General features: G+C 41.0%; 1 protein-coding gene and 1 non-coding gene across 2 annotated transcripts in view; one reads left to right on the top strand and one right to left on the bottom strand.

Annotated features, from left to right (window-relative positions):
• The window catches only part of SMAP2 (small ArfGAP2), a 47,454-nt gene extending 37,823 nt beyond the window's left edge, over nucleotides 1-9,631 (top strand). The window contains exons 7-10 of the mRNA XM_055341802.1: nucleotides 875-984; nucleotides 1,774-1,939; nucleotides 2,392-2,708; nucleotides 8,259-9,631. Coding sequence (XP_055197777.1) covers nucleotides 875-984; nucleotides 1,774-1,939; nucleotides 2,392-2,708; nucleotides 8,259-8,384 — 719 coding nt within the window. The 3' untranslated portion in view covers nucleotides 8,385-9,631. The remainder of the gene's footprint in view (nucleotides 1-874; nucleotides 985-1,773; nucleotides 1,940-2,391; nucleotides 2,709-8,258) is intronic.
• Nucleotides 9,632-12,695: 3,064 nt separating this feature from the next.
• LOC129520955 (U6 spliceosomal RNA) lies at nucleotides 12,696-12,802 on the bottom strand. Its single transcript, XR_008666719.1, has one exon. It is a non-coding gene; the product is annotated as a U6 spliceosomal RNA (small nuclear RNA).
• Nucleotides 12,803-13,350: the final 548 nt, after the last annotated feature.

Raw genomic sequence — 13,350 nt, 5'->3', positions numbered from 1 at the left:
TGTTTTTCCTGTTGTTTTACATCTGAGCAGTTAGTCTAAGAAGTGTTTACACTTTTCAGAGCAATAGTGTAGTGGTTAAGAGCATGCCTTTGGAGTTAGAGTGCCATCTGTGCCATCTCTGCCACTTAGTGTCTATGTGACCCTGGGTAGTTAACTCAACCTCTGAACATTGCTTTCCTAATCTGTGTAGTAAGGATGATAAGCATCTCTACTTCAAAAATGTTTTGGGGAGGATTAAATGAGATAGTTCCTCTCAAGCTCTTAACCCCTTGCCTGGCATGAACTAAGCATTCAGTAAATGTTAGCAAGTTTCACTAAACCAGCAGCCATGAGCCATGCCCCCATCCCTCTCATTTTTTCAAGTGCAGCCTGTCTCTGAGATGACCTATTACCTTGTGGTTATTTTTCTTCAACTTTTGAAACCCTGAACTAGTGGTTCTGCCCTTGTCAGAAATAGAGCCTTTTCTTTACCTTTCACAGATCTCATGGCTGTACTTTAGGTTCAGTGCATTTCTGCTGATTTAGGTTACTAGCTATTTAGACTTATGATTTCCATACCTTCCGTTTATCTCTGAAAAAGGATAAAAGCTACACAGCTGTACCCCTCAAATAGCCAGCCAGCCCCTTTGGTATGGGGCTAATACAGCTTCCAGGCCTGGGTTTCTGCTGCCCTGTCCCTGATAGCTGGCCACCATACTTCTCCAGCATACTTCTGGGAAGGTGAGATGCCCCATCCAAGCTAAATGGTTGCAGAAGCCTAGATTTCCAAGTCCCTGATGGAACATAGAGGCTTTTTCTTCTTTGTGTCTAGAATAGGTGGAAGGCATAGGCTTAATGAGCAGTGCTACAGTTGAGCTTTGTTCTCTCTCTCCAGATGCTCCTGTGTCCTGCTCCATTGCAAATAGTAAGACCAGCAATACCCTAGAGAAGGATTTAGACCTTTTGGCTTCTGTTCCATCCCCCTCTTCTTCAGTTTCCAGAAAGGTGAGTCATGTGGGCTCCTTAGAATTAAAGAGCATTCTAAAAAGGATAATTTTGATAGTATGGAAGCAAGTCATACTTCTTTGGTGGACTTGGACTTTGGTTTTCTTAATTCTTCCCTTCACCCTGCATCATCTCTGTTACAACCTAGGATTGCTATTCATTCCATTTTGTCTCCCACCCAAAAAAAGTGGATCATTTGAGTGGTCTTTTGTTGATGATGTGTCCCATTGTAAAGGCTGATATTTTAGGTTAGCTCCTCAGCATGAGGGTTACTGCCAGAGAATTTGTAGATGTGAAAGACTTGAAACTGTTAATGGCTACCATTCGTAGAATACCTGTTTATGAACAGGCGCAGCACTAGGTGATTTTGTATATCAGTTTGCATATTTCTTTTATAACTTAAAATATTTACCACAGCCCTGCAAAATGGGTGTTTTATAGATGAGGAAACATTAATTCAGAAAAATTATATGACTAGCCTCTTGTTATGCAACTAGTAAATGGTCGCATGGGGATCTAAACTCAGTTCTCTATGGGTGCATCATTTGTAGGTTGTTTTTGTTTGTTTTTCACTAAATCACATTGTTTGTAGAACAAAGAATTGTACCAGAGGTTAACTGTCTAGTATTTTCAGATATTTGTGTGGTAGATATAACAGGAAGCTATTAACTTGCCCATGAATTCTTATTGGAGATGTTAGAAGCAGCAGAGAAAGGGGGTGGTCCTTACCGAGACCTCTGTGAGGACCATTCCAATTCTACTGTCTCTTCCTGCCCTCTTTGCCCTCAGGTTGTAGGTTCCATGCCAACTGCAGGGAGTGCCGGCTCTGTTCCTGAAAACCTGAACCTGTTTCCAGAGCCAGGGAGCAAATCAGAAGAAACAGGCAAGAAACAGCTCTCTAAAGACTCCATCCTTTCACTGTATGGATCCCAGACACCTCAAATGCCTGCCCAAGGTAGATTTAATGGGGATGGTGGCATTGTGTCAGATAGAAACATGAGGACTTACATGCAGGAATTATTTGTTGTAATGGGGGCAGTTGCTTTGGGGGCCAGGACATTATTCTCCAAACAGGCCTGAATGTGATATTTCTTGTGAAGCTACAAAGTGTCAGTGGATAGATATTAATGTAACTCAGAGCCATACTTTTGTGGGGTCTGGTGTCACACCTCTGTGAAGTCTGACTCAAGAACTGGACCTGGAGCCTGAAAGGAAAGTGGCTAGGTCAGCAGCCCACTGGTAAGCCATTGCAAGTCTTGTAGGGAATCTGTCTGTTTTGCTGTGTAGAAGAGCATTCTGGGTTGAGTAGAAATGCTACTGAGAAATTTAGCTGGAAAGGAGTAGCCAGTGAGGGTTTAGACGGACACTTTCTTCTTAAATAGTTCTCTATTTATGTTTTCTTGGCAGCAATGTTCATGGCTCCAGCTCAGATGGCCTATCCCACGGCCTATCCCAGCTTCCCTGGGGTCACACCTCCTAACAGCATAATGGGGAGCATGATGCCTCCACCAGTAGGCATGGTAGCTCAGCCAGGAGCTTCTGGAATGGTTGCCCCCATGGCCATGCCTGCAGGCTATATGGGTGGCATGCAGGCTTCAATGATGGGTGTGCCAAATGGAATGATGACCACCCAGCAGGCTGGCTACATGGCAGGCATGGCAGCTGTTCCCCAGACCATGTATGGGGTTCAGCCAGCTCAGCAGCTGCAGTGGAACCTTACTCAGGTAAGCTACCCCATTTTACTTGGGACAAGAGTTTTGAGCCTTCCTCAAGGCTGTCTCACCTCATCTTTCCCTTATCCTTTGAACCCTTACAGTGTAAATGTGATAATGCAGACATTCTTAGATTTGCTACCCCACCCCACCTTTTCTTTTCTTTTTCTTTCTTTTTTTTTGTAGAAGATCTACCTAATGTCAAACTTTCTGAGGAGTTCTGGGTTACTATGTAGAATGAGGGTAATTGCCTCAATCTAAATTTCTTCACACAATCCTCAAAAACAAAAGCAACTTATATAGGTAAATAAGGAATGCAAATAAAGCCCCTCATAACCTACGACTGCCACATCTAGTAGGCATAATACTGCAAACTTCAAATTACATAGCAGTAAACACCCAAATCCAGCAGAGCCAGCATCAGAGAAACTACGTAGAAAGAGGAGAGGGAGCAGGGGGCTGAAGGTGACGGAGCGTAGACAAAATCACCCCCTGGAAAGACCTACCTTGACCAGAAGCATGATGAGAAGAGGTCTGAGACTTGGCAATTAGAACTCTGGTTATGTGGAGAATTGAAAATGAGGAGCTTGAAATATGTAGGATTGAAGATGATAGCTCTGGAAAAAGCTTTGCTTCTAGGGTCATGTGAGTGACTTAGGATCTTCAGCAGGCTCCACACCCAGCAATATGGAGCCTGATGCAGGGTTTGATCTCAAGATCCTGAGATCATAACCTGAGCCAAAACGCAGAGTTGGATGCTTAACTGACTGAGCCACCCAGGCACCTCTTATGGGGATGACTTAGAAGGAAGAGGTGCTCTGGGGGGACCTGATGATGAAAGGAAAGTAAGAAATGAGAAGTGGAAAAGGGAATCACAAAATGAGAAGATAAACCATCCTCGTCCCTCCTTCCATATAATCATATTATTATACCAACAGAAGAGGGCGCTCTTGAACCAAGAAATCTAGTAAACCTCCCCAAACCCTCATACCTTCTATTATTCCTTATTCAGAAAAATAAGGCACTACAAAATATACAGAAAGTGGCGGGTGACATTTATACAGAACTGCTATGAGAAGAAAATAGAAAATGAAAATCAAACCAGGGATCCCTGGGTGGCTCAGCAGTTTAGCACCTGCCTTTGGCCCAGGGCGCGATCCTGGAGTCCCGGGATCGAGTCCCACATTGGGCTCCCGGCATGGAGCCTGCTTCTCCCTCCTCCTGTGTCTCTGCCTCTCTCTCTCTCTCTCTCTCTCTCTCTCTCTCTCTCAAATAAATAAATAAATAAATAAATAAATAAATAAATCTATCTTAAAAAAATCAAACCATATTAAGAAATGAAAATTCTCACCACCCCCCAAACAGCCATGAGCAGAAGAAAACTGTTATACAAACCACCACCCTGAATGAAATGTCCTTTAACACTGGAAGACAAAACAGCTTCAATCAGAAATTTAAAAACTTAGAACCAAGATGGACAAAAAACTGGAAGTTATGAAATGAAACTTTACTGAATTCAGGAAAGAAATCGAAAAAAGACACAATTGTCTTAGAAATGTGTGAATTACAAATTAGCCAGAAGAGAATAAATTCAACTGAAAATATATTTGGCATTGAAGAAATGTTTGACGCAGGTCAGAGAATGGAAACTAAATATAGGAAGCAGGAAAATAAATCCAAGTGAAGGTAATACAGAAATTAAGCAAAGAAGGCCTAACATAAATATATTTGGAGACTCTCCAAGAAAAAATAGTAGAGCAGAATTAATATATTTAAATCTATAACACAAGAAAACTTCCTATAAATAAAAGACTTGAATATAATTTTGAAAGAGTCCATTGAGTATGTATGGAGGGTTGACCCAGAATGGTAAATTCTAACATACGTTCCAGGAAACTTTTAAACTTTATGGAACAAGAAAAATTCTCAGAGCTCTAACCATCTCCTTACCTCCCAAACCATTTTTATTATTTATTATTTATTAAAGATTTTGTTTATTCATGAGAACAGAAAGAGAGAGGCATAGACAGAGGGAGAAGCAAGCTCCCTGTGGGGAGCCCGATGCAGGACTTGATCCTAGGACCCCAGGATCATGACCTGAGTCAAAGGCTCAACCACTGTGCCACCCAGGTGCCCCCCTGCTATTTTTAAAGAAAAAAGAACACCCAGATTGATATTGGACTTTTTTTTTTTTTGGACATTGGACTTTTAACAGCAACATAAAACATAGCAATGGGAGTAGTATTTTCAAGATACTCATGTACATGTGAGACAAGTATAGCCAGACAAGCTATCTTTCAAGGATTGAGGCTATTTTAAAAAATATTAAATATGCAAGAAATCACAGAGTATCATACTTATGTCTTTCTTGTGGAATGTACCAGAACTTAAGCTACATCCATTTAAGAGATGACTGAGGACATTTTGGCAAAAGAACTGATGGTGACTAAATGTTTGAGAATCTAAAGGTAATAACAAGGATAGAAAAAATATATGTTGTGCATATATTTTTTAGAACAAACAATGATAACAAGAGAAGATAAAAAAAGGGAGAAGGTAAGAAGGAGAAGGTAGGATAAATTGATTATTGTACAAGAAATAGGTGGAAGTTAAACAATGTAATACCATTATCTGACATACCAAATGGTAGAAGCTTGAGGACAGGATAAAGGAAACTAAAGACAGAAATTATTAGTATAAAGGTATCCACTAGAAGAAAAAACAAAACTTTATAGATACCTAAGGAATATTTTACAATAAAATGGAATACATAGACCATTAAGTATAACAAATATAATAAACACAGTAAAAATGTAATGTGATAGAACTAAGAACAAACATATCAGTCATATCATCAGGTAGCTTTCCTATGAAAAGAAAAAGATGTTTAAATTGACTCACAAAGCAATGCCTAATTTTCTACTACATACAAACAAAGCCAGCTGAAACAAAGTGATTCAAAGGTCTGAAAACAGGGATGCCTAGGTGGCTCAGAGGTTAAGTGTCTGCCTTCGGCTCAGGGCGTGATCCTGGGGTCTCGGGATCAGTCCCACATTGGGCTCCCTGCATGGAGCCTGCTTCTCCCTCTGCCTGTGTCTCTGCCTCTTTCTCTGTGTCTCTTATGAATAATAAATAAAATCTTAAAAAAAAAAGAAATGGACAAAGAGGTATTGTTGGAATGGCTTATGTGTGTGCCCACACGTGTGCATGTCTTTCTCAGGCTTGGGTGACAATGTTCACCTGCTGTATGAAAACTATTTTCATGTTTTCCTTTCTCTATAGTCTGGAATTTATATAGTATTTATATAAATGGATATATATAGTATTGGATATATATACTGGATTTATATAGTATATTGGATATACTATATACTGGATTTATATAGTATTGGTCTTTGGAGATTGGAATTCTTATGTGCAATTGTATGAGCCTTGTGCTTTTTTTGTGTAGTAATTCTTTGATTGCATTCTCTCTTTGTTCTATGAAAGACAGCTTTGGAAAACTCTGTTTACGTAGATTAGCTAATTCATCTAGGGTTTCAGATTCATTTATCAAAGGTTAAGCCAAGCAAGCAGTCTATCTCATGATTTTTTTAAAGTTTCTTGTTTCAGTGGTTATTTTTCCCTTGTCATGTCTTATTTTGTATGTTTGTGCTCTCCTTCCTCCTTGTCCATTCTTTCAACTAGGTTAACTAGTGGTCTATTCTGTTAAAACAAACAAAAAATATATATACATATATACCACAGGATTTTGTTTTATTTATTCTATATTTTTTGTTTGTTTTTGACCTCAATTTCTGGTTTATCTTTATTATTTCCTTCTGTATGCTGCCTTTTGACTTACTTTGATCTTTTTCTAGCTTTCATAGTTGGGATTTTAATTCACTTATTTTCAGTCCTCCATGTTTATCTGTATAAGTAATGAAGTGCTGTAAAACTGATGAGAACATGTCAAAATGACCCATGGGCCAACTTCTGGAGGCTCCCATTGTCCAAATATGGGACAATTTGAACATCAAAAGGAATGACACTGATGGATTATAACACCAAAGGAAAAAAAATCCATGAGTCCATAGCGATATATTTTTTGAAATGAGTGTGGGAGAGAGGGAGGGAAAGCCTTCTTTACAGAAGAATGGCAACTAGTAATTGTAGAAAGAACAGGATATTCACATATTCTTGTAAAAGTACCCTTTAGATTAATTACTAATTACAGTGAAAAAGCCCACAGTGGATACTACCCTAGCCAAGTGCTCAGACATAAGATTACCAACAATGGGACAAATGAACATCATGTGCTTCCTGGTATCTTGTACTAAGAAGGACACAATATCACTGCCTAAAATGTTTAACTTGGATCCAATCATGAGAAAATGTGAGGTAAATCCAAATTGAAAGATTTTCTCCAAAATAACTGGCCTGGATTCCAAAAACAATGTCAGGAAAGAAAAAGTGGTGGGGGAATTGTTCTATATTAAATTTAGGAGACAAAAGGGATATGAAAATGAAATGTAACCTATATTAGAATATTGTATTCATGTTAAATTTCTTGTATTGTGATTTTAGGAAAGTACTCTTTCCTACGAGATGCCTCCTGCCTTACTAAGAAGTGAAATGTCAGGATACCTGCAGTTTTCCATGCTCACCAAACATTTACATATACATGTGTATGAAGATCCCACACAAGATACATAAATCTCAGAGAGAAAATGGGGCAAGGTGTTAACAACTGAGAATTTAAAGAAGGGTATATGGGTTTCATTCTATTGTTCTTTCAACTTTTCTATAAGCTTGAGGTTTTCTTTAAAGAAGTTGGTGGGATTTAAAAATAGACCTTCTCCTCAAGAAAAAGAACTTACACAGAAAGGTACCGGGCTTGGGAGATTTAAGGCATTTTTCTTGATAAATAGTTTCCTCTGTTCACTGCCAGAGGCCAGGCTTTCAGTCTCATTCATAGAGGCCCTGGCCCCACCCAGACCTTATTCCACTGATTCTTTTCTCCCAGCAACTTCCCTTCTCACACACTGAAGACCAATTGGTCTTTTTTTTTTTTTTTTTTTTTGCCTGCCTTTGTTCATTCTGAACAGCCCAGTGTCTTTTTCCTTTTCTCTCCGCTTGAGCGTGCACGAGCACTTTCACTAGACCTGACAGTAATAACTCTGCTGGAGATAAGACAGGAGCGCTGCCACGGGGGCTCATCTGTGTACTCTCAGGGCTGGCAAGTTAACAATAGGCCCCTTCTTTTTAGGATGAGAGACCAGAAAAGAAGAGAATAACGTCTCATGCTGCTTTTATGTTGACTAGCTCCAGGACTCCTTTCCCTCCTTGAGCATTAGTCTCTGTCAACATCTCCCTTCTGAGAAGTCCTTCATTTATTTATGTGGTCTGGAGCCCTCAAAATGATCTATTATTAAAGTTCAGGGCAGATCTGTGCCATAACCGTTCCCCTTTGTCCTGTTGTCTCCCCCTCCCCACAGACAGGAGGACTCCTACCCTGCTTTTTTTGCAGTAATTGGCTGCATGCCCACAGCCTGGTCTGAAAGTCTCCTCTCTCCCTTTCAGATGACCCAGCAGATGGCTGGGATGAACTTCTGTGGAGCCCATGGCATGCTGAGCTATGGACAGTCGATGAACGGCGGAAATGGACAGGCAGCGAATCAGACTCTCAGCCCTCAGATGTGGAAATAAAAACAAAACACCTGTATGGCTCCCACTCACCTCAGCCCCCTCTCTCCCAGTTTTCCTCCTTCCCCAACTCCCCCATCCCATTCCCTTTCCTACCTCTCTGTTTGGTTTAGAAATTGCTCAATCTGTTGCCTGGGGTTTGGCATTCTGCCCAGCCCAGCCACTTATTGGACACGCAGACCTCTCTGTTGCTTTATGTTGTACATGTCCCCTAGCCATCCCGACTCTCTCTGCAGCCTCAATCCCAGTCCTCTCCTGGCACCAGCACCTTAGGAATTGTTGGCAGAAGGCACTTACACTGTGGGAGAAAGGTGCACACCTTTGAGTATTTTTCCTTTAGGTTAAACCTCCTATCAGACTCTCAGAAAGGTCTGGAGGTGTGGTTCTTTTAGGCAAAGTGGGGAAGCTTTAGAGGTACTTCCGTATGTGTTGCTAAGCTATTTCTACATGTTTAAATTTTTGGTTGAAGAGGGAGACGTCATGCTCCCATAATTATGGGAATGAAGAAAGTACTGAAATCAGATTAAATATACCTTGGGTTTTAGATCAGGTTGGCCCTAGCCCTGGGCCGAGGCAAACCCTCTCCTGTGAGGATGAGCAAAAATATTCTCCTTGCCCTGACTTGCTTTCTGGACCTGAGGCTTCAGGACTTGTCGCTTCAGTTAGCCTTTATTAGCACCAAAGACTTTATGAAGGTCCCATACAAAAACACACACCCTGCCCCACCTCCATCCTCCCTGCAGTGGAATCTGGCTCTATGGCTGGAGGACCAGCCCCTCCAGTGGGAATGCAGAGCTTAACGTGTGTACTGCTTGTGTGTATGTGCGTGTGTGTATGTGTATTTCACCTCCCACTTTTTCCCCATCTGCTCTGGGTGTTTTTGTTTTTGTTTTAGGTTTACACAGAGAGGAGTTAATTTATCAACAGCCTAAAACTGTTACGACTTTTTCTTATAGTTTAAAAAAAAAACTGTAATCTCATGGATAGCTCCCGTCCTCCTCCTCCCTCTCCCAGTCTGCCAATTACTCTTTCATGCCTATGTATCCCAGGCTCCTGTTTCCCCACCTTCTGCAGGTGTATGAGGTGGAGAGCTTGGATAGCTTTCCTCTCACTCGTTGTTCACCCTACTTGAAAATTAAAACAAGAAAACTTTGCTTAAAAAGATTTCACCTGTGGGAACCACAATTCCTGGTTGCCTTTCTCCTGTGTATGTGTATATTCCTTAATAAATATTGCAGGGAAGGACCCTTTGCTTGGCTGTTACTGTGTATCACTCATGGAGGATGAGTTGCACCTACGTTTTCTGCTTTCCAGGAACAGGTCCCCTACTTCCTATATCTTAAAAAATTTTATACTGAAGATGCCAAGGACCAGACCCAGGCTCAGGCAGTCAGAAAGGGGACCTTTTATGTCCTTTGTCCAGTGGTGTCTGGAGTTGTGAGCTGAGGGAACTGTGGATATCTTCTCCTGCTAGAGCCACAGAACATTGAAACTTGAAGTCCCATTTCTCCCCCACCAGATAGAGAAGCTGAGACCGGCCTCCCTTCATCCCCACCCCCCCTTTCCTTTGAGTGTACTTTTTAAATACTTCCAGAGGCAAATGAGAGGATAGCATAATGGTGAATAAAGTAAGCTCTGGATCAGGCTGCCAGTATTTGTGTCCCCTCCCAGGCAAGCCACTGAACCTTTGGGTCTCAGTGTAAAATGGAGCTTATGGTCATATTGGAGGTCAAATGAAGCAATTCCTGTGGTACATTTTGCACAGTAGGGGATCCTTGGCATTCCAATGTTGATTATTATGTGCCAGACCCATGTTGGGCATTAATTCATTCAATGAATATTTAATAAGTGTTTTTACAATGTGCCAAACACTGTCATAGGCTCTGGAATAAAGCAATGAATCAATACTCCCCAATTTCATGGGATGGTGTGGTAGGAGAGACAAATAAACAAGTAAACTATTTAATTTCAGATACAAGATAGGACCACTGAGATGGAGTAGTCAGGAAGTTAGTGACATTTGAACTGAAACCTGAATAAGCAGCCACTTGCATAGAGATCTGGAAAAAGAATGGAGCAAGTGTACATGTCTGCATTGGAAATTGTTTGGCTGGAGGTGTCCATTTGGGAGTCATCAGAGTTATGGATGGTATGTAAAGCTGTGAGATCAGATGAAATGCCTAAGGAGAAAGGATAGAAGAGGATGGAGCCTTGGGGGCCCATCAGCTTTTAGAATTTGGGAAGAACAGATGAGGAAAAATGAATCTGACATAGTTCCTGCTCTCAAGAAACTCAGTCTCACAGGGCAACAGACTTAGAATTGCTTATACAGTATATTATGGGAGCTAAGGGTCTCCTAGCGCAGTCAGGGGAACTTCGCTAAAGATAAGGGTGTTAGAGCTGAGTCCTAAGGAAGAGGTAGGAGCTAACCCACAGGTTGGATGGGAGTGGGGAAAGGAGTATTCCAGACAGCACTGTGTGAACAAAGACAAAGACATCTGTACAAGCATAACCCGTTTGGGGAAGCACAAGCAGTGCAATGTTTGTAAGGTCTGATGTGGAAGAGATGAGACTGAGTGAGGTATGGCCAAGCCAGGCCATGGGTGCTTCCCATACCCCAGGAGGGAGTTTGGCCTTAGTGTTACAGATGGTGGAGTGACGTCATCTGAGTTGAGTTTTAGGCAGCTCACTCTTGCATTGCTGAGGATGATGTGTTTGAGGGAATAAGACCAGACCTAGGGAACCAGAGAGATGGCAAAAGCTGGACTAGGGCCCTGGTAGGTGAGGGATAGGGGAGAATGGAGTGGCTCAGAGCAGCAGCTCATGAGCTGCTTATGAGGCATATGAGATGCTAAAAGGTGTTCCACAAAAACCCTGAAATAAGTTTGGGAAAGACTGCATGTTCTATCACCTCTTGTGCATCTAGAATATAATATTCACATAGTAATGGCTCTGGAAAGTCCTGTGGTAAAGGCTTCAAAAAAATTAATAGACATGATTTAAAGCAGTTTTAGGTTTACAGCAAAATTGAGTAGAAAGTACAGAGTTCCCATATGCCCCCTGCTCCCCATTCCCACAACCTCCTTCACTGTTGACCTTCATCCCATGCCACAGTGGTACAAACCCTCTGTGTTCTTCCTATTTATCCCTCCTTCTTTTCTAGACCCTGACAACCACTGATACATGCGCGTGCACACACACACACACACACGTTTTTTTTTTTTTTTTTTTTTTTTGCTGTCTCCATAGTTCTGCCTTTCTCTGAATGTCATAGTTGGAGTCACAGAACATGTAGCCTTTTCAGATCGGCTTCTTTCACTTAGAAATATGCATTTAATATTTTTCCATGTCTCTTCATGGCTTGAGAGTTCATTTCTCTTTAGCACTGAAGAGTATTTCGTTGTCTGGACGTACCATAGTTTATCAATTACCAATAGACATCTTGGTTGCTTCCGAGTGTTGGCAATTATAAATAAAGTTGCTATAAACATCCAAGTGCAGGTTTTTGTGTGGACACAACTTTACCATTCATTGGGGTAAATATGATGGAGTATGATCACTGGATATAAGTTAAGAGTATGATTGCTTTTGTACGAAACTACCAAGCTCTTTTCCAGAGTGGCTGAACCATGTTGCATTCCCATCAGCAGTGAGTGAGAGTTCCCATTGCTCTGCATCCTCGCATTCGATGTTGTCAGTGTTTTCTTACTTTGGCCATTCTAAGAAGTGTGTAGTGGTATGTCATGGTTTTAACTTGCAATCTCCTAGTGACCTGATGTTGAACATATTTTCAGATGCTTACTTGACATCTGTATACCTTCTGTGGTGAGGTGTCTGTTCAGGTCTTGGCTTATTTTAAAAATTAGATTGTTTTCTTAGTGTTGAATTTTAAGGGTTATTTCTGTATTTTGGATAACAGTACAAAGAGTGTTTCTCAGAGTTGTGTTTTTTTTTTTTTTTCTGAAGAGTTTCTTCCAAGCTATGGTTTGTCTTCTCATTCTCTTGAGTAAAGACCTTTTTTCCCATGGTTTTCTAGCATTTATCAAGACCTATTTTTACATGAAATCCATTTTTTTTCTGGAATACCTAACAATTACATAATACTATTTGGAAAAAAACAACCAGAAAAAAAATATTTTAGGAAGTAGAACGGGGATGAGATGTGGGATGGAGGGAGAGAAAGGAATCAAATCTCCCACATTTCTAGCTTGTGTGAGAAGTTACAGGAGGAGAAGCTGGTTTTTACCTCACAAGGGAGGAATATAGAAAGTTAGAAGTTTGGTGTTAAGCATGTTGAATTTGTTTTTTTTTTTTTTAAATATGGAACGCTTCACGAATTTGCGTGTCATCCTTGCGCAGGGGCCATGCTAATCTTCTCTGTATCGTTCCAATTTTAGTATATGTGCTGCCGAAGCGAGCACGCATGTTGAATTTGTAATGCCTGTGATATATCTAGGTCTGATTGATCAGCTGGAAATGGATTTGAGTGTGAGGTTTGTTCAAGGAAGAAGCTAAGATGGAGAATTGAATTTCAGGATCAGCCCCATGGAGGTGATAATTGATGCCATAGGAGTGGAGGGGATCATATGGGATGGATTTTCAAAAAGCTATTTATTTATTTATTTATTTATTTATTTATTTATTTATTTATTTATTTATTTATGACGGACAGTGAGAGAGAGCAAGCACATGAACAGGGGCAGAGGGAGAGGGAGAAGCAGACTCTTCTGTTGAGCCGGGAGCTGGATGTGGAGCTCAATCCCAGGACCCTGGAATCATGACCTGAGCCAAAGGCAGACCTTAACCAACTGAGCCACCCAGGCACCCTAAGATAGATTTTTAAAATGAGAGCAGTGGGCTAGGCACAGAATCTTGGGGGAAATATTAATTCCTAATCAGGATTAAGGAGGAAAGGCCTAAGAAGGAGGGGAGGTGGTGTGAGAATGAGAAGTGTCAGAGAATTATGGAA

The sequence above is a fragment of the Nyctereutes procyonoides genome, unplaced genomic scaffold (assembly GCF_905146905.1).
Source record: "Nyctereutes procyonoides isolate TBG_1078 unplaced genomic scaffold, NYPRO_anot_genome, whole genome shotgun sequence".
Taxonomy (NCBI): Eukaryota; Metazoa; Chordata; class Mammalia; order Carnivora; family Canidae; genus Nyctereutes; species Nyctereutes procyonoides.
Note: the sequence above shows the minus strand (reverse complement) of the source record. Positions and strands in the feature narration are given on the sequence as shown.